General features: G+C 56.4%; 2 protein-coding genes across 3 annotated transcripts in view; both read left to right on the top strand.

Annotated features, from left to right (window-relative positions):
• Nucleotides 1-11,935, top strand: part of NFKBIE (NFKB inhibitor epsilon) — an 18,412-nt gene extending 6,477 nt beyond the window's left edge. Inside the window, exons 2-6 of the mRNA XM_048843521.2 lie at nt 7,165-7,267; nt 7,859-8,081; nt 8,311-8,399; nt 8,806-9,054; nt 9,422-11,935. Of these exons, the coding sequence (XP_048699478.1) occupies nt 7,165-7,267; nt 7,859-8,081; nt 8,311-8,399; nt 8,806-9,054; nt 9,422-9,487 (730 nt within the window). The 3' untranslated portion in view covers nt 9,488-11,935. The remainder of the gene's footprint in view (nt 1-7,164; nt 7,268-7,858; nt 8,082-8,310; nt 8,400-8,805; nt 9,055-9,421) is intronic.
• On the top strand, nt 10,055-25,387 carry SLC35B2 (solute carrier family 35 member B2). Of its 2 annotated transcripts, XM_048843516.2 has the most exons (5): nt 10,055-10,144; nt 11,985-13,341; nt 20,745-20,938; nt 21,480-21,640; nt 23,176-25,387. In XM_048843516.2, exons 2-5 carry the CDS (start codon nt 13,247-13,249, stop codon nt 24,112-24,114), a joined length of 1,389 nt encoding a protein of 462 aa, XP_048699473.1. In that variant the 5' UTR covers nt 10,055-10,144; nt 11,985-13,246; the 3' UTR covers nt 24,115-25,387. The 2 variants fall into 2 exon arrangements, with proteins under 2 accessions (XP_048699473.1, XP_048699474.1); XM_048843517.2 differs by lacking the exons at nt 10,055-10,144; nt 11,985-13,341 and adding an exon at nt 15,128-15,238.

The raw sequence follows: 25,387 nt of genomic DNA, 5'->3' as shown, positions 1-25,387 counted from the left end.
CTGTCCCTGTGTGGGGTTTGGGATGGTAGAAGGGAGAGATCCTATTCCCCATAAGAAGGCCATAAAGAGGCCTCCTGCTTCCATTTTCCTCCTTCCTGGAATGTACCAAGCTGGAGATGCTCTTCCCAACGGCAGGCCAAGAGACTGCAGGGAAAGGTGGCTTGGGGTATGTGCTCACACAGCCCCAGGCCTGGAAAAATACACCCTGAACTAAGCCTGTGAGCCGGTCTGAAATACATCCGTGCCCTGAGCCACAGCTCCTCCTACCTGGTCTCCTAGTGGCTGGGCACCCCAACTACTTTGGGGCCTGAAGATGCCGGTCTCCTGCCGGCTAAACTCCACCATCAAATCAGTCAGTCTGTGCGAGGCCACCCCTCCAGAAAACCATTGCTTCCACCTCCCACTACACACACAATAGATGAGTTCTTGGTAGCCTCACCTGCCTCACTAAATCAATTTATGCTGGCTCCAGAAACAGAGCCGTCTGTCGGGATGGCATGAGAGATGGGGGCTGAGTTTCTTCTTCTCCTGAATCAGATCTCTGCTCACTGTTTTCAGGCAGGCAACGGACTCTGGAGTGCGTGGCCTTTCCTACAGGACCCACTCATACACAAAGAGCCTTATGCCGTGGTGGTTTGGCCTCCAGGTGCCAGCCAGGGTGGCAATGCCCCTACCAGCAGCAGCATTGGCGTTGTCTCTCTGCAGATGTCATTGCATTGGTCACATGTCACAGCCGTAAAAGCTGGAGATGTGGTTGTTTTTTTTTAATGATAGCTCAGACTGTGCAGCGATTGAAGCACTCGCCCAGGAGAGATTCCCACTTGCCTGGGTGAGTGGATTTTTCATGCCTGGCCCCTGTTTCTAGCAGGGAACTTTCCAGTCACCTTTATCCCAGGCTTGTCTTCTCTCACCCCAAACCACCTCCTGCTGTTGAAACTGCAGGTTAATGGTTGAAGGACATTGGCAGAAATGTGTGTGGGGAGCCCAGGGCTGGAATAGTGGGGAGGTGGAGGCTGTGGGTCAGAAGTGAGGTAGGCCATCAGAGCTGTGGGTGGGGAGCTCAGGACTGCAATAGCAGAGATGCTGTAGGTCAGGTGTGAGATGCATTGGCCCAGTTGTGTGGTAAAGGTTCCTGCTGGTCAGTTTGTTTTCTGAGGAAGGGGTTAGCAGGGAATGTTAAAAGGGAAAACAGGATAACTGGAATTCCTGTGCTACTCTCCTCAGGAATGTGTGCTCTGTTTTCCAAATCCTCCCGCTGCTGGCTCTATTTCCTCCTTTCCTCCCATGAATGATCAAGTGTTTACTGCAAACACTGATATTTGCATGATTTCCCATGCCTCTCCTGGGAGAGAGCAGGGAGAAGTGTGAATTTTCTCTTTAACATGTGGGCAGGAAGGGGGGTGGGGATGGCAGTTATATAGAACAAATCATGTCCGATGTTTGATCCCTTGTTCTGGATACTTGTAGGCTGAGTGGGTGGATGGGACTGTAGGGCAATGCTGCCTGACTAGGGATCTCAAAGCCCTTTACGAATGGGAATCAATTAAGATTCCCAGCCCCTTCCAGATCGGGATCTGTATTACCAACCCCATTTCTTGAAGGGGAGAGACTGAGGCACAAAGCCTAAGTGTTTCCCCAAGGTCTGATAGCAAGTCAGTGGCAGAAGTGGGAATAGAGCCCAGGATCCTAGTCCCTTACTCTAACCTCAATGAATCTGTGGTGATGCTAAAGCTTCTCTTGCCATGTGATTGGGATTAACCCCCAAGTGTAGAAGCCATAGTTCTCGAGTCATCCTCTCCTCTGCTTTCCCCCTCTTTCAAGTACATGAGCTGCTTGGAGCAGGGTGTAGAACCATCCAAAGCTCTGTATAAAGTTGTAATTAATCCAGGACCATCCAAGATGTCACAGCTGTGGCTGTGCTGCATGGTGAGCCCACTGGGACATCCTCAGGAATAGAACTCTGACCCTCCTGCTCCAACTGGGTCTCTCCCAGTTAAGCTAAAAATAATCTCCATTAGCTGCTCATGGGTTCAAATCCCCACGGGGGAGCAGTACAGATGCTATGACCCACAGGTGAGGGCTCTGGATTCCATGCAGCAGAAGGTGGTGAATGTATGTTTGCATCTGCGTTCTCTCTTTGCCTGTCTGACTAGTTCATTACAATATTATTATTTCTGCTACAATAGAACCTAGAGGCCCCAGCTGAGATTGTGCCTAATACAACAGGGCCCCAGGACAAACACAGAGCTGGCTATTTCAATAGACAAGGGGGACAAATGGTGTGAGAGGAAATGGAGGCTGAGGAAGGGGAAGGGTCCCCTTGCCCGAGATCACCCAGCATACTGGTGGCAGGTCTGAATGCCAATCAAATGACCTATCCACAGGGCCACACTACCATCGCCCTTTGCAGTTCCATCACCCCCCTTAACTGTCCTTCTGCACACACCCCTTTCCCAAGCTCCCCTCTCCCAACGCAACAGCCTACTACCTCAGTTGTCCCACCAGCTTAGTTCCCCCGAACACTAGCAGTTGTGAGGGGTGAAAGAGGGGCTGAGTTAAGGGTGTGGTGTGTGGTCGGTGGTGTACGGTAGCTGTGAAAGAGGGGCTGAGTTAAGGGTGTGGTGTGTGGTCGGTGGTGTATGGTAGCTGTGGCAATGGGAAGGCATATGCTTGCAGGTGAAGGAGTAGAGGGTATATTTTGCTTGGTGGCTTGCCTGTCCATTTCCTTGATTTTGGGGTTTGTGTTAAATGTGTGTGTGTGGCAACCTCAACTGCTTGGCAACAAAGCCTTTTTTATGTTAATAATTGTGGTGGTAGTCATGTCCATCCCAAGGTATTAGAGAGACAAGGTGGGTGAGGAAATATCTTTTATTGGACCAACTTCTGTTAGGTAGAGAGACAGGCTTTCCAGCTACATAGAGTTCTTCCTCAGGTGTGAGTTTGGGTGTTGTCCTCTTTGCTGTGGGGTGAGGCAGCTGGCCAGACCAGTGGTATTCTTGGAGCTGTATGGTCATCATTGGCAATATTGAGGCCTAGGAAAGAGTAAAGAAGGCTGAGGCCTCTGTGCCTCATGCTTTGCAGGGTCAGGGGGTTCCCGCTTTGGCACAAGATAATCCTGATCCCTCGCTTGCATCATCATGATGCCCTGCTCTGTAATGGGGCCGAGGCACCAACCTTTCATGCCGCTGGCTCATCCCTCAGCTCTGGTTCTGCACGCGGAGAACTTGAGACAGTTGGGATCTCTATGCCTGTTTCAGGAAGTGAAGGACTGCCACATGATACAGGGGGAACAAATGCGGAAATGAGACTGGTGGGAGACAGAGTGCAGGGGCAGGGGAAATACTCCCAACAAGGCATGGCCTAGATGGCACCAACTTCCCGGTGAAAGTCCCAGGCACTGATTCAGCAAGACATGCAGTGGGTTGCTAGTCCCTAGTGCCTTTACATGCCGGTCCTCAAAGAGCTCTACAGGGCTTTAAAGGTGGGGCAGTCATATTCCCTCTGTTTTACGGGCAGGGAAGGTGAGTCCCCTCACTCGGCCAGGGTCATTCAGCGCAGTCACCTTAAACCAAAACCGTTCTACTGAGAGCTGGGGGCGGATTGACAGACTTGGGTTTTCAGCCTTAAGCGTGTGACTGGCCCACCTTTCCCCGACTACCAGTTCTGGGTATGATGTGGTGCGTGTGTTGGGGGGTGGGGGATTCCTGAGGGTGGGGACTGGCTTGGTAGGAATTACAGAGGGCTCCATGTACTTTCATGCCGGGCCTGGCCTCAGTCTCCTGGGAGCTGTTTGGCTCCGAAAAGTGAAAGCAGCAGAAGTTTAAAGTTCAGTCAGAATTGCCCTGGAAAGTCCCATCTGCTAAAACTTCTTATCTAATGCATAGGGGCTGAGAAGTAAGGCCACGCCTATAGCCCTGCTGGCAGGGGGACTGGGAGGGACGCAGTGGGAGCTGGCTTATAGAAACAGGGGCTGTCCCTGGTAAATGGGGAGGGAGGCACAGCTGCAGGAGCCACCAAGGACCTTGTCTATGCTGAGGTTGTCTGGTAGTCTCCCAGTGTCTTTTCCCTGGTGTTGGTAATGGTGCAATTGCTAGGTAAATGGGGCCCAGATGCTTTTACTGCCATGCCCGCTGAGCTACACACAGCTCTGCCAATGCCCCTCTGTCCTGACCAGCAGCCCCCACAGCCCCCCTTCCCCTAGTACCCTCCAGTGGAAACCTTGCTTCTCTCTTTCCCCCCGACAACCAGAGGCTGGTTCCAGTAGGTATTTTCCTTGCTGAATGCCCCATACGCACAGCTGTCAGTTGCTCTTCCCCCTAAGCTGGGAGCTTTAGCTGTGCAAGGGGCCCCCTCCCCCACCCCCATTTGTTGCTCAAACTGTGGGTGGCCACTCCCTCCAGTGCAGCCGGGGAATTCCCCATGCCCATGTGACCTGGGGCTTCCCCCGGGACAATGCAGTAAGGCACAGAGGCTTGGTTTGGCTCTTCCTGCTGCTCCTTCTGCCTGAAGGGGACCAGCTTGGGGTCCCCTGGATCCTGGCTGCTGACAGACCTGAGCTGCTGTTCCTGCTCAGCAATGAGGTCGGGATAAGCTTCCAGCATGGCCCAGAAGAAGGCACCAAAGTCGCCCCATGTAGAACTCCTCCAGACCGAACTAGTCTCTCTCTCCATCCCCCTTCAAGAGACTACCAGTCACATGGGCCACCAGGCCCAGTGTGCCATCCAGGACACCTGGCCCTCCACCTTTCATGCCCTCCCCTGGGGGCCCCCCAGCACTCCAGCCTTTACGCTGCAGTAGTCACCTTGGGGAGCTGCCGAGACCAGAGGGGTTGAGGTGCCCCCAGTAAATGAGCAGCTCTCCTTATCTTACTTGTGAACAGCAGCTTCTCCATGCCTGGCCCGTGGTGACACCTGGACAGGGAGCAGCTGGTGAAAGCTGAGCCCAGGCGCACCTCCTCTATAACTTCCCCCTGTGGCTTCAGGACTCCTCAGTGTTGTTAGTGCCCCAGTGTCTCCCCCTCACTCCCACCTGCAACCTGCCAGAAGATTGTGTCCTTTCCAGTGAGACCCCAAGCTGGCCATGCTGCCTCGCCTGTCCCTGGCCTCCCGGCACCGTTACTGCAACACACTATGATGCCACCTGCCCTGAGAGCAGTATGTCGCTAACAAAGCCACCATCCCCACCATTGCATCAGCCTGGTGCTTTGCTCTGCAGTGAATGCCGAGTCCAGTTCAAGGACGCTGTGGTGGTGTTCAGAGCCTTCCCTGAGGTTGGGCCTACCTCCCCTGGCAATCAGCTTTCCCTTCACCACTGGGCCGTCCCGCACCATGTGGGAGCCAGAGTTCTCGCAGGAGGTGGCCTGAGGCTGAAACAGACTCCCACAGGAGATCAGAGACCTCACTGTGATCAGAACAAAATGCAAAACTTGCCTCTGGCTTAGCCTGTAGCACACATGCAACCACCCCCTCATTTTCACCCCCTCCCGCGCAGTACATGCTAACCCAGCTCTCTGTCCCGCAGCCTGGGAGTGGGTCCTTGAAGCTAGAGTGGCGTTACTGTTTCCATCTTTAGAGGCCTTGGAGATGCTCTGGGGAGATGGGGGACAGGTCTGGCTAGAGAGGGAGTTCAGGAGGGGTTCATAGCTCTGCTTGGGGGTGGCTTTTGGCGCTGAAGTAATGACAGACGTTCTGTGCGGGACTGGAAATTCCCTTCAGATTTCTCACTCTTGTTCTGACTGCTCGGGGTGCGACAAGGACTGGTGTGAAACTCGCACGAGTGCAGCTCGTGGGCTCTCACACGTGTCTCTTGGTGTCTGGGGCCTTGGGCTCCAGTCTTCTGTGCAGATTTCTGTGGGGGCTGAGAGTTGGGCCCAGGTGGGGCTGCGGGCTCCAGCAGACAGTGGCGGGTGCTTAGTCTTGGCAGATATATTTCCATCTGGTCAGCTGTGCCCCCTAACCCAGCACTGGTGGTCCCATGGGGTTGGGGGGAGGGGTCTGGTAATCCAGTTCTGATTTTTCTCTCTTCTCCTGCGGACCCTGGCCCAGTTCATTCCCAGACCAGTCTGAGCTGGGGCAACCCACTCTGTCTCGGTGGATGAGGGGACTCCAGAGAATGGCAGGTGGTCTTCAGCTAATCTCCTGGATCCCTCCCACACTGTATCCCACGCCCCTGCTGCCTGCCCTTGAGTCAGGAAAGCAGAAGTGCTGTGGCTGCAGGGAGGGGGAGGGAGTGGAATTCCCCTAGGAGCTGCTGGCCAGCACTAGGTCATGGTTCCCTTGCTGCCGCATCTCCCTGGGTCCGGGGGATGTATTCCAGGCTCCCTAGGGTTTGTGTCCTAGCAGGAACGACTCTACCCTTCCTGCCTCTGAGAGTCTGTCTGGGTTGCTGGGTCTGGGTCTCAGACAGGAGCTGGAGGGCCAAGCTCTCATGGGCTCTGCAGAGGCATAAGGATCCCCTCATGTTGCTAATAGGACTTGGCATTCGCTCTGGCCTCCTTAGCCACCTCTCTGTTGGCTGCTGAGCTGGCAAGGGGTGGGGGGACCTCTATTATTTGTGAGGCTCTTTGGACTCCTAGGATGAATGGGGTCCCTTCTGCCCATGATCTGTCTCAGGCTGCCTCTCTGTGGGCCCCAATCTGCATGCCCGTCGAGACTGTCCACATGGGACGCTCGGGCTGGCTGCAGTGGGGGTGACTGTCCTGAGCTCAGGTGGGGAATGCTAGGGGGTAGAAGTGAGTGAGTTGGGGTCACCTGGTAACACCCCTGCAAATGGGCCATAGAACCACCCCTAGCTGGACCTGGGCCTAGCCTGTGCAAGGCAGCTCTGCCCACCCTGCCTGTGCTCGGGAGAACCTGTTTGGAAAGTGGGTGGAGGCCAGTGAACCCACCATCACTGAACCTGTTTCTCTAAGTGGCCCATGTTGGCAGGGAGCTGCTCCATTCCCTTCTGCCCGACACCAGGAATTGGGCACCTTGGGGATCTGCTCCCTTGGCTGGGTGGGTATGTCTGTGCCAGGCTGATGTGGCATGGGCATTGAGGGGTTCCTCTCCCAGTTCCAGGGCTGGGGGCATGGAAGCGTTTGTGTCTCTGTGGGGTAGTGGTGTGGGAGCGACAGGCTGGGCGCTGTGTGGGAACCGCAGCACTGACCCATCTCCTCCTCTGCAGGCTGCTGCACCTGGCAATCATCCATAGCTTCCCAGCACTGGCATTCTTCTGCATCACCCACCTGCCCACGGAGGTGCTGGAGATCCAGAACGACTTGTTCCAGGTATGTACTTGGGGGAGGAGGGTGCTCCAATCCGGGTGATCCCCCGTCAGCCCTCAGGAATGGCCTAGCAGGTGGACCTGTCCAGATTAGCCATTCCCCACACCCCCATTCCCCCAGGCCCTGGCCTTGTTCCTCATGCCCCCAAGGCTAGTGCCTTGGCCCCCTGAGGATCTGTGATGCTCTCACCCCCCAGGTCAACGCTGCAGGTATTTGGGGTGCCTTAGTTGAAGCAAGTTATGCAGACAGCTGCCTTTGGCTGGTGTGTGGGGTACCCAGATAGGACCCTGAAAATGCAGACACTCAGGCCGGCACTGTATGCAGCCCCATAGTTATCAGAGGCCCCAAGCCAACATGAGCACCCCTGGGGGTGGAGCTGCCTGGATCTCCCCCCCAACCTCCCCGGAGTGAGGACTGCGGTGTTCCCACTTCCCTCACCCAGGGGAGGCTGTGGCGGTTGGTAGCTTGTACTACTTCCGCGGGCCCTGCCAGGGGTGGCCCACTGCTGTCATCCCTTGCCAACTGCCCCAACCTGTGGGGCCCCTGTGCCCTCCCGATGCCACCCCTGACCCTTCACTGTCTTGCTGCCCACAGACCCCACTTCATCTGGCCGTGTACCTTGAGCAGCCTGGTGTGGTGAGGGCGCTGATGCACAATGGGGTCAGCCTGGACCTGCAGGACCGCAATGGCAACACCCCTCTGCACGTGGCCTGCGAGCAGCAGAACTTGGAGTGCGCCAAACAGCTGCTGCAGGAGCTGGGGGCGAGCACAGAGCCTCGAAGGAGCCTGCAGGACCTGCAGCTCCAGAACTGGCAAGGTGAGAAGCAAGGCAGGGGTGTCAGAGGCGGTGCCCAGCTCCGTAGCTGCAGGGTAGGCGTGTGATGGGTGCTAGGCTCCACGCTGAGATGCCCTAGGCAGAGACCGTCTCTCTGTGCAGTGTTTGTGCTCGGCACTAGATAATGAGGCTCTGGTCCGCGACTGGGGCTCCTTGGCGCTACAGGAATACAGTACAATAATAGCTGCCTCTGGGTCTCTCTCCTCCCCAGGCTTAGCCTGTCTGCACATCAGCACTTTGAAGGGGAACCTGCAGCTGATGGGACTGCTGCTGCGGAGTGGAGCTGACATTAACGTCCAGGTAGTACACGGGCTGGTGGGTGAGGGCAGCTGGCCTTGGCACTGCCAGCTGTATTGCTCTGTGCACCTTCCCCAGATCAGTGTCCTGAGGAGTCTCTGTACCCTCCCGGTTTCTGGAAGCTGGTTCCCCAGGCGGCTGCAGGTTAGATGGGGCATGGGCCCTGGCGGGCACCAAACTCCCAAATGGACGTTCCCAGCTCCATGCCGAAGCCTCTCCAGATCTGCCTGGTGGCAGGCAGAGGGCAGGGCCAGCAGGTCCCCTTCAGGCTGGTGGCAGGTGCCCATTGTGATACAGTCTGTGCGCCCCATTGGGGTTCCATCCCCTCGCCCTGGGCCCTACACTGGCAGCTGCAGGGGCGGGACAAAGCGTGAACCCATTCTAACACACTGGGCACTGCTGTTTCTAGGACGGCACAAGTGGAAAGACGCCCCTGCACCTGGCAGTGGAGAGCCGTGACCGTGAGGCAGTTCAGTACCTGCTCAGCAAGGGGGCCCACGTGGATGCCCTGATGTACAACGGCTGCACCCCGCTACACCTGGCCGTGGGCAGGAAGGATGCTGCCATGGCGGCCATACTGTACCACTCAGGGGCTGACACCCTGCTGAGGAACATGGAAGATGAGACTGCCCAGGACCTGGCCGACGGCAATGATGACGTGAGTCTGTCCGTGTGCTCCCCTGTGGGGGGAACATGTGATGGGGTGTCCAGGGAGGAGGCTGTGGCCCTGGGACAGGAATGCTGGAGACGGTGGCTGCTTCCAGTCCAGCAGGAGGCGCCGTAGGGCTCTCGGGGGGAGTGTGTAGTTGCTGTGTCTGTCCCCACCCTGCTTAGAGGGGCATGGCAGTGTGCTGTGTACTCTCATCAGCGCTAACTCGCCATTAGTTGTGCATTTCCCCTGGGGTGTGTGGGATGGCTGGGCTGTGTTGGCCCTGGCTCCAGATGCATTCAGTCCCCAGGGAACCTGCTCTCCTTTGGCCTCTCTGGCACTAACCCTGACCTCTCCATGCCTGTTGCCTTGGCAGCTCCTCGCCCTCCTGCCTTTCGATGACCTGAAGATCTCGGGGAAGCTGGTGGTGTTCTCCGACTGAGCGACCAGACTCTGACTGAGGGGTCCGCCCCTGGCTCCCTACGCCCGATGGACCCCACTCACCCAGCCATGGCACTACAGCTGGCAGGAGTGGAGCCGGCTCAGGAAATCTTTCCCCTTGTAGTGGGCTCCGTGGCCCCCAGCTCTCCACCCAAACACCCTTCCCTGAGCAGGTGGAAGTTGGAGGAAGTTGCATGCGCTGCATGGGACCCTCGGATGATGCGTCGGGGCTGCTGCTGCTCTTTCCCCTGCCTGCAATGGGAGTGGCCAGCAGGGAGCTCTGGTCTCAGACTGCATGGAGGAGCAGCTGGGAGGGGGTGTTTCCTGGTCCCAGACTGTGCAGTAGGGAGTGCTTCTCCCCCACACCTCCAGACACTGCTGGAGCAGTTGCAGGGGCTCCCACTGCCCTTCCCCAGGAGACGCAGACTCCCATAAACCCTTCTTCTGTACACTCAAGATCAGGACCTCGTGATTCCCTCAGTGACCACTGGGGGCTGCGCGCTCTGACTTCTTGCCGCTTGAAGGCTTCAGCACCCCCATGAGCAGAATTGCCCTGTACCCCAGCCAGCCCCTCCCCAACCAGGAGGGAGCAGGGCCAGACTGGACATGAAGATGAACAGGAGGGAGCCCTCCTCCTGTGGGTGGAGCTGGATGGGAGGTACAGGTTTCCTTCTGGAGAGGGGCGCAGAACCCAGTGCAGGGGCCCCTCTGCCTCTTCCCAAGGAAATCCCATACCCTGCTCCCTGAGATTCCCTGTCTGTCTCCCTATGTGAGCCCAGCTTAGCTAATGCTGCTCCCTGCTTGGGCAGTTCCGTCCAGACAACTTGCACTCCCAGCTGTAGTCGTAGCTAGACTCAGAGGAGGGAGGGGCTGGGAGACCTGGTGTTTTATCCCCAGCTCTGCTACTGAGTGGCTGCATCACCCTGGACAAAGTGCCTTTCCCTTCCTTGTGCCTCAGTTTCCCCCTCTGAAAGGGTTTAACAACACTGACCCACCCTGCAGAGCAGAGTGCACACGCTTGTGTGTGAGGAGCTTAATCCACTGACATCAGTAAAGGACCTGGAGATTCTCCAATGGAAGAGGCTGGAGAGGGGCCCAGGGTTCTTCCCCTGATGATTAGCCACTTCCCCTCTTCGGGCTGCCATGTGTGTCCCCACCCCACCCCCAGCATGGCTGCCTCCCTATGGCAGGTGTGTAGATCAGGGGTTGCCAACCTCTGGCTCTGGAGCCACATGCGGCTCTTCAGAAGTTAATACGCGGCTCCTGGTATAGGCACCGACTCCGGGGCTGGAACTACAGGCGCCAACTTTCCAATGTGTCGGGGGGTGCTCGCTGCTCAACCCCTGGCTCTGCCACAGACCCTGTATCCACTCCACCCCTTCGTGCCCCCTCCCCTGAGCCTACAGTGTCCTCACTCCTCCCCCTCCCCCCCCCAGAGCCTCCTGCAGGCCACAAAACAGCTGATCGGGAGGGGGAGGCACTGATCGGTGGGGCTGCCAGTAGGTGGGAGGTGCTGGGGGCAGGGGGAGCTGCTGAGGGGCTGCTGATGTATTACTTTGGCTCTTTGGCAATGTACATTAGTAAATTCTGGCTCCTTCTCAGGTTCAGGTTGGCCACCCCTGGTGTAGCTAGTGTAGCATTTGGGAGCCAGGGGGGGAGCCATGGTGCCTGTGACCCCATGTAAGCTGGTGACATTCTCACAGCTTTGGAATAGCTGTTTATTGTGGGGGGCAAGTCCTGGATGGCGCAATCACCCGGGATGCTCTGGAGAGCCTGTTCCCTTTTCCTGAATTCTTGGAAGGGCAGCTGCAATAGTTTTGCCAGGAAAAGCTGCAAAACTTCTTAGCAAACACTTTGTGAGCCTAGCCGCAGCCTCTGCGGCTCCTCTGGGCAGCTCAAATCATTGGCTGTCTTTATCTCTCTCCCTCCTCTTCCCCCCCCCCCCCAGGTATTTTAGCACTTACACCCTGCTGTGGTCACAAATGAGTTGAGTTTAAAGGCCTCAGCCAAAATCTAGTGGCAATGGCTCTGGAGCTGCTCAAACTAGCTCCATCTTCATTTTGATGTGATTGGTGGGGTCTGCCCAGGAAAGGCCCAGGACTAGAACAGTGTAGGGGGTGGGATGTAAGAGCCTTTTAAAATACTCTGGTTTCCCTTTTTAAAACAAGGTCTCAGGAAAAAAGTAATAATCTGTTCTGTGCTGCCCCCTTGTGGCTGTTGATGGTATTGCAGCACCTCCCCACGTTGGTGTTTCGCCAGTGCTCCTTGCGTGGCTAGGTCTCTCAGTCCTGAGCCCCTGGCAAGGTGTGGTTTGCTGGATGCTCTGGTGACGGGGGAGCTCTGGTGTCATGCTAGGGAAGCACTTATGGCCTGAGCTGTTGCCGGTGGTTAGGGAGGGGGCATTCAAATGTTATTTAAAGAATAAAGGGATCAATCCTGTAGAAAATTATCTCGGTATTGATACCACTCTTCTTCCCCTCTCTCATGGCTCTGTGCAGAGGAAGCAGCCAGCCCAGGGGGGCTGCCACTACTCAGCCCCCAAAGGAGGCGCTCTGGGAGCTGGGGTGAAGTCATGGCAGCAGGATGGTGCAAACGCTGGAGCTGTGGTTCTGGAAGTACATGTGCCCTGAGCCTGTTGGTGGAGGCTGACCACCAGTGTGCTAGGACAGGGCCTGGAGAATTCTGGGTGCCAGGCTGGAGCGCTGCCCATTCGGTCCTTGTCCCAAAGGCAAACAAACAAACTGGGGCCTTCGTTGGCCAAGTTGCACTTGGATCATTCCAAACAGCTTTCTGCAGGACCTTGTGTGGCTCAGAGGACCGAAGTGGTGAGAGCAGAGGCCTGGCAGTCAATGCTTTTGGGCTCTATTCTCAACTGCAGGAGGGGAGTGTGGACTGGTGTCTCACAAAACTGGGTGACTGGGCAACAAAATGGCAGATGAAATTCAGTGTTGCTAATGCGAAGAAATGCCCATTGGAAAACATAATCTCAACTATACATATAAAATGATGGGGTCTAAATTAGCTGTTACTACTCAAGAAAGATGAGAGTCACTGTGGATAGCTGTCAGACAACGTCTGCTCAATGTGCAGCGGCCATCAAAAAAAGTTAACAATGTTAGGAACCATTAGGAAAGGGATAGATAAATTAGAAAATACCACAATGCCTCTATAACTCCATGGTATGCCCACATCTTGAATACGGTGTGTGGTTCTGGTCGCCCCATCTCGGAAAAGGTACAGAGAAGGACAACAAAATAGTTAAGGGTATGGAACAGCTTCCCTAGGAGGAGAGATTAAAAAGACTAGGACTTTTCAGCTTGGAAAAGAGCCGCCTAAGGGATTATGATAAAGGTCTATGACATCATGAATGGTGTGGAGAAAACAAATAAGAAAGTGTTATTTACCCAATGAAATGAACAGGCACCATGTTTAAAACAAAAGGACCGTACTTCTCACAACGCAGTCACACTGTGGAACTTGTTGAGGGCATGTTGCGAAAGCCAACACTGTAATAGGGTTTAAAAAAGAATTTGATAAATTCATGGGAGGCTAGGTCCATCACTAGCTGTTAGCTAAGGTAGTCATGGACACAACCCCATGCTCTGGGTGTCCCCAGGCCTCTGACTGCCAGAAGCTGGGACTGGTTGACTGGATGGATCGCTTGATAGTTGCCTTCTGTTCCTTCCCTTTGAAGTATCTGGCACCAGCCACCATTGAAAGACAGGATACTGGGCTAGATGGACCATTGGTCTGACCCAGAATGGCCATTCTGATGGCTAGGGGAGGAGACTGGCAGCCAGGGCTTCAGGCTTCTATCCCTCAGTTATCTCTGCAACTACTTTATGATGTTCCTAGGTGAGTAAATTCCTCCTCGGTGCCTCAGCATCCTATTCTATACAATGGGGAGAACGATGGACGCCCTCCCCCTCCTGAAGTGGAGTGGGTAAAGCACCCTGGAATCCTGTGATTGGGCTAGGAAAGGGCAAAGGCTTTTTCTTCTGTGGTGCATTTCATCTCTAGGCCATGGGTTTGAAACCAGAGTGGGATCTGGTGCTGCTTTGGTGGCCTAATTGAAATTTGTTTGGGAAGGGCAGGGAGGGTCCTATTCCCTGAGGTTCCCATCCCCAGGGGCACTGATTGGCTCCCAATTTGTCAGCAGTGAGGCCAGGAACTGAGTGGCACATAGAGATTGATCTCCCCGCTTTCCCATGGGGCAGGGATTGGTGGATAGCTGACACCAAGCTGCACTGGCTACAGCCGTGTGTGGAGATGGGACTCACTGTCCCGGGAGGAGGAGGGAGCAAGTGATGGGTTACAACCTCCTGGAAGCCCTGCTTTGTCTCCAACAGACTGGGACTGTCCTTCAGGGAGCAGCCCCAGGCACAGGCACATGGGGGGAGGGATCCGAGTGCCTCTCTAAGGCAAATCCACTTCAGCGTGTGACCTTACCCCAGTTGAGCTCTGTTGGCCCTGGGCCGCTGCCCCAGGCTGCTGGGCCAAGGTTGGGCGCAGGCTATGCTGTTCCCAGGGCGGGGTTCCATGTGCCTTCTGGGGCAGCCACTGCCTGCAGCCCAGCTCTCTGGTGAAAGGTGTGTGACTGAACTGAAAGCCGCTCCCTGCCCCAGGCATGAGCCCCCATTGTAAGAGACCCCATGCTTGCTGCCTCCTGGAGATGTGGTGAGCACTGGAGCTTGAATCCCAGTGCAGGGCTGGTGCAGGAGGCTCTGGACTGAACTTTATCTCCATGTTCCCTGCATGCCTCAGTGCTCCCTCGAGGGCCTGGGGGGGCTGGAGGCAGTCTCTGCCCCTGAGGGGCTCGCTCTGGCTGCAAGGCCACTAAAGCTACTGAATGGGGGTGACCGGCAAGCTTCTGGCCTAACTGCGGCTGCTTCTGACTCATGAGCTTGTCGGCGCTGCCAAGCCCCAAGCAGCTTGTGCTAGTAGCGTGAAGGAGCCACTCCCGGTGCTGGGAGGCAGCAGGAGGCTGTTCCTGCTCCTGAAGCCTGCACCCAGAGGGAGACACCAGCAGCTGTGCGAGTTGCAGTTATGCAGTGATGGATTAACACAGGGGCCCATGTGGCCTGTGCTCGGGGGCCCTGGGTATGGGGGACCCAAATGTTCTGTGTCCTGGGCCCCAATAAAATTAAACCTGCTTCTACTCAGTACCCTGCTACCTCACTTTGTCCCCCCCCAGCACCGATCAGGCCCTTGAACCTCCCTCCCACAGCCCCCTGCTGCCCCACTCTTTTCCCCCCCCCGATGCCCCTCGACCGCACCTGCTGCCCCACTCTGCCCACCCCCACTGATGCCCCTTGACCCTCACCCACAGCCCCCTGCTGCCCTCCACTGTGCCCCTCAACCCTCACCCACAGCCCCCTGCTGCCCCCCACTATCCCTTCCCCACTGATGCCCCTCGACCCCCAGCCACAGCCCCCTGCTGCCACCACTCTGCCCCTCGACCCCCACCCGCAGCCCCCTGCTGCCCCGCTCTGCCCCCCAAGCCGTTTCCCCTTCGCTGGCCGAGGCACGGGCTGGGTCACTCCCCCGAGGCTCCTGCCCTCGGGGCCCCTCCCGGCCGCCGGGCGGCGCTGTGGGGAGCGGCGCGGCTGCGCTCTGGGCCGGGCGGCGCGGTCCCTGTCTCTGCCGCCGCCGCCGCACGCCGGACTGGACGCAGCCGCCGCGGGGAGCTCATGGGCGCGCGGGGCGGCCGCGGAGCCGCGCGCACCGGCCCGGCCGGCAGCTTGGGCCGCAGGTGGGGGCGGGGGCTCCGGGGGGAGCTTGGATCCCGCCGGCCGCAGCGCTGGCTCCGCGCCCGGGCCCCGCCGGGGCGGGGGGCAGCGGCTATGGGGGCCTCTGTGTGGGGAGCGGCCGGCCCCGGCTGGAGCCCCACTGGCCACGGAGCGGAGCCGGTTTGGGGGGGGCTGTGGGGCAGCCGCCTCCTGCAGCGGGGCTCAGCCCGGGGGCGGGGGCAGGCTCCCCGGGGAGGTCCCGATCCGGGCCCGGGCTGGCCCCTGCTGCAGGGCTGGGCGGCTCCAGGGGGCTGGGCAGACCCGAGTCCGTGCTGGAGCGGGGCGCTCAGCCTGGCTGTCACCCTCCCAGCGTGTCCCCGTACAGCAGCCCCTGGGGCGGGAGCGGGCCCCGAGCGCTGCTGCCTGCCCCGGCCACAGGTGGGTGGTTGGGCAGCTGCCCGAGGCAGGGCTGGCACTTGCCTAGAGGAGCCGGCGACTAGATTAGCCCCTGCGGGCCCTTTCCCTGAGCCACGTCTTGGCCCAAGCCTGAATTGGGGAAGTGGGCAGCCATGCCTTGCTTGTGGTGACATCTCCGTTTGTGGCGTGGTGGGAACAGCGCAGGGCATCTGCCTCTGGCCTGCAGGGTCCTTGTGGCCATGTGTGTCCAGGACGAGGCCTTTATTAGCAGCAGTCCCTAAGGAGGGCTCTGGTTTTGGGGTAGAGCCCCCAGAGGCTGGTGGGATTGAGCCAGTGAAGAGGTTTTTCCCTGGAAGTTGCCTGTGTGTGTGCGTGGGGGGTAGGTTCCATGCTTTCTAGGGGTGCTCGGTGTCTGCGGGGTCTGGGTCTCACTGGGCAAATTGACCAATGTCTCCAGTATGCTGGAGCAGTGATTCTCAATGAGGGGTCTGGGCCCCCTTGGGAGGCCGCCAGCTGGTTTCAGGGAGTCTGCCAAGCAGGGCCGGTCTTAGACTCACTAGGACCCACGACAGAAAGCCAAAGCCCCGCTGCACAGGACTGCAGCCCAGGGCCCCAAGCCCTACCACCCAGGGCTAAAGCCAAAGCCTGAGCAGCTTAGCTTCACAGTGTCCCCGGTGGCACGGGGCCCTGGGCAGTCACCCTGCTTGCCACTCCCTTATGCTGGTCTTGGCATTTATATGCAGAAAACCAGTTGTTGTGGCACAGGTGGGACATGGAGTTTGTATAGCATGTTGGGGGGGCCTCAGAAAGGAAAAGGTTGAGAACCCTTCTGCTGGAGGAAGGAGTAATTCAGGGGATCCCCCTGAGAATGGCTCCTCTGGTGATATGTGACACTTAGATCAGGACTGGCTGGAACTAGATTTCTCTGGGCTCAGCCGCCAGTCACAGCCCTTAGTTTCCAAGCTTTTCCCTTCTCCTAAGGTGTTCTCCAGAGTCCCCATGGCCTGGCTAGGACTGTCCCAGGCCTGATCACTGCAGAGGGGCAGCTCTTTTCAAAAGAGCTCAGCATGCTCATTTGGGGCCAGATTATCAAGTGCTCAGTTACCACTGAGGCACCAGAGTCAGGAGCATATTTTCTGTAGCACTCAGTTCCCACTGTGATGCTCATGGCCTGATTTTCTATAGAGCACTGAGCTCTCTTGGAAAATCTGGCCCTACTAGACAAATCAAAAAAGGGAGAATGCTGGTAACTTGGCACCACCTGTTAGTTCTGGGGGGGGGGAGCCTAAAACCCCCTTAAAACCTTTGAAGCAAGAAATGGTCCCCCCAGATCAGAGTGTCCCCTCACAGGCCAGAGAAGCCCAAGGTCTCCTGGAGCCAGGCCCTTCCCTTGTTGACTGAGTGATGTTGACACCCTCTGTTCCACCACCGCAAGAGTGTCCTGCGGGTAATACTCTGCACAGGGAGCTAGATAAGGTCTGCCAAGCTCACCATGGCCCTGAAGGCTGCTGAGGGAGAGACTTGTTGCAGCCCATGCGCCCCCTCACTCCAGGCTCCATGCTGCTGGCAGATCAGGCACTGCCAAGGCCAGTCAGCTGTAGGAATCTAGGGGCTATGGCTTGTCCATTGGGTGGGATGGGAACTCCCACTGGGCGGATGAACGTAACCGGTCATGAGATCTCCCACTCCACAAGGAATTGAAGAAAAGTCACTGCAAATGGCACTCACATCTGGTTTGGCCTCTCTAAATAGGCACCAGCAGCTGTGTCAGGCATGGGGTGGTCAGGAGTGAGGCGCATGGGTGAAGCTGCATGTGAGGAGCCCAGCATGGGGATAGTAGGAGGCTGTGGGTCAGGATTATGGGGCACTGGCTGAGCTGGGGGTGGGGGGAACCCAGGGCTGGAACAGCAGGGTGGGGGTTGCAGGTTGTGACCGAGGAGCAGCAGAGCTGTGTGAGGAGCCCATGGGGCAAGGGGATTTGTTATGTTCTAAGGGTTCCTCTCTCCCCTTCCCTGTGGTCTTAGAGCTGAGCTAGGTTAGGTGCGTTTTACTCTGCACTCCTAGTCCAGGGCCCAAGTACTGAGGTGCCTGAAAGGCTAAGTTAGAAACTCCAGCGGGAGGGGAGGGTCAGGGGCTCTGTCCCGCCCTGGCTCTGGGATTGTGCGTCAGAAAGCTGCCCCGTCTCTGGGAAGGGGAACAGTAGCTGAGTTTGTCTGCCCAATTTCCTGGCTGCTCTGTGGGCCTGAGCCTATGAAAGCTCCTTTCATGCCTGGTGAGTGCTGCTGAGCTGCGGCTGTGTGGTGCTACCTGTAACACTAGCCACCCTGTTGGAGAGGGGAGGGACCTGATGTGTGGAATTGTCTGGTGGGGCCTGCTAGCTGCAGGGATAGAACGAGCCATTGTCCGGCTGCACCCTCCCCTTGGCTGTGGGCCTGGGATACCAGAGCTGTTACTCCTCCCACGGGGGCCTGGATGGGGCAGGGAGGCATCAGCAGACACCACCCAACAACCAAACCATTTATCACTCGCCCTCTCTGAAATCTCCCCAGTCCTAGGGATTACCAGTGGTGGAGGCTGACCTTAGCTCTCGCCCCAGCTGACCCCTCCTGCTGTCCTCAGCACAGCTGCTGGGCCAAGTATCAGGTGAGAGAGGCACACCATGTCTGCTAGCCCTGACCCCAATCCCGCAGTTCAATCTAGTTTAAATCTGACCTCAATGAAGCAGGGGGCACTTCTCCTGCTGGCCCCTCTCCAGTGCCCACAGTACCAGGGCCACTGTGATCAATGAGGATTTAATTTTGAATGAGGACAATTCAGACAAATCAGGTGGGGGTGTGTATGTACTTTCACCCCATGTCTACGGTTGGGCCCAGGGGTTAAATTACAAGAACCCCATGTGTCTGTGTCCCTTGCTGCAGGAGATGCTAATGAGGGGAGCAGAGGTGGGATTTCTGTGGGATGGTGCTAAGTCAGTGATGCCCTCAATGTCACTAGCGAGAACCCAGCCTGCACAGAAATGTTCTCAGGGCCCTCTTCCTTAGGGAAACCAGGGTTATCGAACTGTCCCCCTGTTGTCAGCACCCAGCTGTTGCAGCTTGTGCTAATGCATATGAACCAGGCAGTCCCAGAGAGGAGCAGTGGTTTGAACTTCTCTCTGAGTTGAGAGTTTCTGTATTGTTAGTCACATGAGGAAGGGAATTTTCTGTGCAAATTGTGGTGTCTATCTTGACAAGGTCCTTACAGTTTGGGAAGTGGATTCTAGCCCAAATAAATTTAAGTCTCTAAGGTCACAAGGACTCCTCATTGTTTTTCCCAAGGCTGTTTGGGGAACGGAAATGCCACACAGGTCTTTCCCCGAGAGGGAAGGGAGGGGTTGTAGGTGGTGGGATGTCAAAGGCAACTTTCTTTCCTGTCTTTCCTCTAGGCTGCTAAGGGTTAAATTTATATCCATGATCCCCATAGCCCTGATACTGCAGTGTCCTCTAAGGAGGCTCCCTAGGGGACCCGTCAATGCACTTCTGTTATAATGAACACTTTACCCTTCTCTGGCCCCTTCCATGAGAGGACCTTGCAGCAGTTGAGACATTAATTCAGGCTTGCAGCCCCTGAGGGAAGAGACTATCATCATCTCTGTTTTACAACCAGGGAAACTGAGGCGTGAACCGGGGAAGGGACTTGCCCAAGGCCATAGATTGAGTCAGCAATTGCCAGGAATAGAACCCAGGAGTCCTGACCCTCCACTGCCCTGATCTCAGTTAGTAGGTGGCTCTGACCCAGTCTAATTGCCATGGGCAGATGTGTATATAGAAAGTCATTGTTTTGGGGATGCAGCGACCCCAGCATCCACTGACCCAGATCCCCACCTTCCATGCAGGCCTTGTTCCTGTTCTTGTAATGTAACGCTGTCCCAGGATATGAGTTAGAGGTGAGGGCAATACTGGGCCTATCCTGTTGAGGGGAGAACCCCAGTCGGTCCCTGTGGACCCCTACTGTGTTAATGGTGGCAGATTAGTGGCTAAGTCAGTGTTGTGTGAATGCTGGATACTCCCAAGGACGGTGGTGTTAAAATCCCCACCCCAGATGCCTATGGGAAAGTTCCTGAGCCCAGATGCCCAGACGCTCTCTCTGGCGTTGAGGATGAGCCTTGGTGATTTCAGCTCTAGTGAATGGCCTTGCACGTTCTAAGCTGTGTGTGTCCGGTCACCGCTCTCCCCTTTTCCCCTGAGAGCCCCAGAAGTTCTTCCCCCTCCCAGTCCCACCTCCACCTGCTGCAGCAGGATGTGTGAGGGGGAACTCCCAGCTGGGCCCTCCCCTGAGCCACAGCTGTTGTTTGCTTTACAGGAAGGTGCTGAAACAGGAGCTGCTGCTTCCATTTCCTGGCTTCCCCCTTTCCTCCCAATAAAAGATTGGCTGAAGATGAAACACCTGCCAGTGAGAGCCCCAAAGAGGAAAAGTATTTGGAGCTAGTGTGTGTCTAAAGCCATGTCACTAGCACCATCCCAGACACTCCGAGAGCCTGAATGTTCAGAGGTGCAAACATCCTGGCTCCGAAATCCTGAGCAAACATTTCTCTTGTGCCCTTGACCTCCAAGCGCCCTGCACACTGGAATTGCTTCACCCACCCCAAAACGTTGCCCTGGTGGTGGACGCAACAACTGTTTGGCAGGCTCACAGCAACACCGAATGAGAAGGGAGGAAGACTCTTGTGCCCAGCTGAAACTGGGGAGGCTGAATGGAATTTAGCCAGGACACATTTAAACTGAGAAGTTTCCCGTGTTCCCTGGTGACTTACACCAATGTTCCATTTGGGGTGAACTTTGATCACAGTGTCCCATGTTGAAGGTGCACCTGGGTAACTCTCAAAGCAGGGGAAGGGGATCTTACAGTCCCAGCTTGCTGCTGACGTGGTGACTGGGAAGGTGGTAGGAATCCTCGCAAAGCCATAGGAAAGTGCTGATCTCTGTGTTCGTTGGTGCGCTGGATGGCTCCTGAGCCATGGGGGGTGGGGAAATCTGCCACAGGCCGCATGTGCTGTGGCACATCCCGAGTGTTTTTGGCTGGGCCAGTGGCCCCCCCCTGCAGCTCCCCGCCCAGATTGCCATCTCTTGGCAGGTTGTGCCTGGCTGTCGTGCTGACTGCTGTCCCCACCATGGCTGCCAGTGACGTCGTATCAGCCGCCCTACAGGACTCGTGGGGGGACTTCTGGCTCTTCCGGTTCTTCCTCAATGCTGCGGGCTATGCGAGCATCATGGTACCGGGGTTTCTGCTCATCCAGTACTTCAAGAGAAAGAATTACCTGGAGACAGGTAAGAGGGGTCCAATGCACCTCAATTCCAACCTCTGTCCCCCTGGGCTCGCCTCAGACCTCCGCCAATGCACCTCAGTTCCAAACCCCAGCTCCTCTACCTCTCTGTTGTTCCAGCCCTGAGCCCCTTGCAGAGCTCTCTCACTGCTTCAGTGCCAGCTAGGGGCTACCCGGAGACTCATCTAGCTCATCTGCATGGCTTTATCTCAACTGTGGCTGTTTCCTGTTAGATATTCTGGAATCTGTTAAAGGCAACCAACATAGAGCACTGTGGGTAATGTGCAGAGCCCCTCAGATCTGCAAATGGGTGAGCTCTCGGCTCTGGGCACCTGCCTAGTGTCTGTTCTCAGCTGGGAAGGGCCCTGTTGGCAAAGGAGGATGGGGGGGGGGTGTGAGCAAGCCAATTGAAGGTGCTTTATAGATGCAGCCCACAGAAGGCCCCAGGCTCTACCTTGCCACAGCCCAGACAGGTTGGTGGGTGGGTGGGAAGAAAGCCTTCCTCCTGAGTTAACGTGACCTCCCTGGTTCTCTCAACCTTCCAGGCCGTGGCATTTGCTTCCCCATCATCAAGTCATGCGTCTTTGGCAGCGAGGCCAAGTCCGCACACCCAGATGATGTCTCCCTGGCAGCCCGGAATGAGACCATGGAGTCCTCAACGGCCCAGCAGGTCCTCAAGCTGCTCTTCTGTGCTGCTGGCCTCCAGGTAGAGCCCTGACGTGTTCATGGCCATCCTGCCATGGGGCGGAGATGGAGCTATGACCTGGCACAGGTTGCCAGTTGGTGGCCTCAAGAGACTGAGTCCCAGCATCCAGTGTTCTCATGGAGTTTTGCCTGGCAGCATTGCATGCTGGGACACGGAGTCTCTGTGGGGCACTCCTTTTTTGTGTGCTCCAGGCTGGTTGCCAGCGTGGCCCTTTGGGTGTCTTGGAGAACCATTCAGCCAGCGTCGGGTGGGTTGGAAGTTATTGTCTATCTGCTCTCCACACACCTGGATGGGTGAGCTGCTGCCATTTAGAAGTGGTTTTTGAATGCTGTTTGGCCCCCCGCACTGTGCTTCATGCATCAGAGCACTACACAGTTTAACCCGTGTTCTCACCTCTGGGACTGGAATGTCCTAAGCTCAGGTTCTGCCCACAGGTAGATTTTATTAGGAAACTGAAAAAAATCTCTCTGGTGTTTGAGTTCTGCTGAGATGAATAGGAAACTGTGATCCTGCTTCTCTGAGTCACAGCTATGGGAAAAATGCCCGAAATGCCGCCTGAACAATGAGAGGAGGAACTGCCTCGTGGTGAAGGCACTGGATGGGGACTCAGGAGATCAACGTTCAGTTCCTGGTTCTGTCACAGACTCCCTGTGTGATTTAGGGCAAGTCACTTTATCTCTCTGTATGTCAGTTTCCTAGCGGTACAGTGGGAGGTAGGAGAATAACTCCATTATGTCTGAGAGGAGCTCCGATACTGTGGCAGCAGGGCCATGTAAGTACATCGATGGACAGATGTTAGCCGTCATGGAGGGCAGTTTCCTCTGCTAGGTTTGCAATTAGAATTGGTTTTTATTTAAGAAATGACCTAGGAAAACCTGTGTTAATACACCACCAAGGCTACAGAGTTAAAGAGCAGGAACTGCAGCGTGAAGGTTCCACTGACATCGGGATCTTGGGCACGTCTTTGCCATGTTGTCTATTCCTGTTTTTCTGGTTAAACGGCCAGCTTAATACAGAACTGTTTATCTTGTGAAGTGTATCCCATAAAGTGCACAAGGGCAGAGTTAATGCGACAGCTGGGATGCTTGCTTTGTCACTTCCTGTGTTGTTTGAGTTTGTGGCTGTGCACTCGAGAGCCAGAACTGGTTTTTCACTGGGTATTTATTTATAGCCTTAACTGTAGGGGGAGCTGCCCTTGGGTGGAGAGTGCTCTCCAGATCTGTGCGTAATGAAATGCTGCCCATTGATCCCTCTGCACATAGCTGGGCAGGAGCCAGGCTGACTTCTCCCCTGGCTCTCTGGTGGGGGCAGTGGGAGTGAGGATGAAGTAGCTGGGCAGGCTGGTTCACTGCTGACGTGATGGTGGCGGCAGGCACCATCTCCTTGCTGGGTGCATTGGGTATGCAGTGGGGGGGCCAGGTCCCTGCTGGCTGCAAATGGAGAGATGCTCAGACAGGCCTGTTCCTCCCTGCATGTGGTGGCTGCTGGCTGCCATCCCTACTCCTCACTCACCCTCTGCTCTTTGTGCCTTGCAGGCTTCCTACCTGACGTGGGGTGTCCTCCAGGAGCGTGTCATGACTCGGACGTATGGGGCCACTGAGACCAATCCTGGCGAGAAGTTCAAAGACTCCCAGTTCCTGGTCTTCATGAACCGGATCCTGGCCTTCACCGTAGCAGGCCTGTATTGTGCCCTGACCAAGCAGCCACGCCACGGCGCCCCCATGTACAAGTATTCTTTTGCCTCACTCTCCAACATCCTCAGCAGCTGGTGCCAATACGAGGCACTCAAGTACATCAGCTTCCCTACCCAGGTGCTGGCCAAGGCCTCCAAGGTGATCCCAGTCATGCTGATGGGCAAGCTGGTGTCACGCAAGAGCTATGAGTACTGGGAGTACCTAACGGCAGTGCTTATCTCGGTGGGGGTCAGCATGTTCCTGCTCTCCAGCGCCCCCGACAAGCACCTCTCCACCGTCACCACCTTCTCAGGCGTGGTCCTCCTGGCTGGCTACATTGTCTTCGACAGCTTCACCTCCAACTGGCAGGACGCCCTCTTCACCTACAAGATGTCCCCGGTGCAGATGATGTTTGGGGTGAACGTCTTCTCCTGCCTCTTCACGATGGGCTCGCTGCTGGAGCAGGGCGCCCTGCTGGAATCAGCCCGCTTCATGGCCCGCCACTCCGAGTTCGCGGTCCACGCCGTGCTGCTGTCCATCTGCTCCGCCTTTGGCCAGCTCTTCATCTTCTACACCATCAATCAGTTCGGGGCGGCCGTCTTCACCATCATCATGACGCTGCGCCAAGCTTTTGCCATTCTGCTCTCCTGCCTCATCTACGGGCACGCCATCACCGTGGTGGGTGGGCTGGGCGTGGCCGTGGTCTTTATGGCTCTCTTCCTGCGTGTCTATGCCCGCAGCCGCATGAAGAAGCGTAGCAAGAAGCTGCCCGCCAGCGAGGTCCCAGTACAGAAGGTTTAGGGGCCGTGGCACAGACTGTGCCCTCCTCCCCTCTCCCACTGCAGGGCACTTGCTTTATTTCTCTTCATGAACCTACTGAGGAGTGGGGGAGAAACAATGACTCCCTTTGCCAACTGCTTTTCCTGGACAAGGAGCTGGAGTGGGCTTGGAGGAAGCGAGGTGCTTTCCGGGCCTCCACCGCACCTTTCTCCTGTTGCCTTAATAGGTCTGAGTATTTCAATTCCCTGAGATGGCCCCAGGAAGGGAGCAGGGGGCAGGTCTAGTTCCCAGGAGTGCAGGGGGGTTAACTCCTGCCCTAGCTCCATCTGGTACTTGGGGCTTCTCTTTAAGATTATTTATGAACAACGGAGCTTTATTCCCTGGCACTTTCTTGTCTCCAGCTTCACTCCCCATTTCTTTCCTCACTACAGAGCCAATAGCAGGGAACGGCAAGAAAACACTATCATTTTTCTTTACAAATATGTATGATTGGGATGGAAGCTCCAGTCTCAGCCTGCCCCAGCAGCAGGTGGTGTAGGGAGTGAGGCAGGAGTGCTGGCTGGACGCGGGGGGGGGCTCCCAGCTATGTCAGTCCCAGCCTTTCCAACAGGAGGCACTGTAGGGAATGGGGCAGGAGCGTGGGGCCTCCCTAGCAACATCCCATTCCAGGGCTGGTAAAAGAGCTGCTGTATAACAGTCTGGATTTGTGGCAGGTCAGTGCACTACGCTGTCCCTGCTGGGAGCCTTCTCCATTTCTGTCTCCTGGCCCGGCTCTTACGCTGTGATGCACGCAGGCTCCATTCTGTTTGCATTTTGTGCTGCTTTTCCTTTCTCGTTTACGTTTACTCTTGTCATAGGTTTGAACTAGAACGCCCAGGATCCCCTGAGAGCGCTTTCTGCTCTCTGGCTTTGGGAATTTGGAATTGGCTCCTACCGTTTAGAAAAGCACAAAGATCCCCTTCCTGAAATATCCCTCCTTGTTTCTCCTTTTCCTGCAAGCAGGAGGTGCCAGCATCAGCCCACTCAGCAGCCTGGCGAGGGCTATGTGATATGCAGCGATCCCAGAGACAGGACAAAGCCCAGCCAGGTTCCTTTTCCCTGCACGGGGCTGCTCTCAATCCTGGGTGCAGGGAGCCACTTGCCCTGGCTACACCTCGGGAACCTGGGTTTGACGCAGTAACTGTTTTGTCTCCAAACAGACCGGGCCCCCCCATCTGCTAGGGGAATGGTTTGGGTACTTTTAAAATGCAACTTGGTCTCTTTTTATTTTATTAAATTAAAAAGCTGCTGCAAA

The sequence above is a fragment of the Caretta caretta genome, chromosome 3 (genome assembly GCF_965140235.1).
Source record: "Caretta caretta isolate rCarCar2 chromosome 3, rCarCar1.hap1, whole genome shotgun sequence".
Classification (NCBI taxonomy): Eukaryota; Metazoa; Chordata; order Testudines; family Cheloniidae; genus Caretta; species Caretta caretta.
This window is presented reverse-complemented; position numbering and strand designations above follow the sequence as displayed.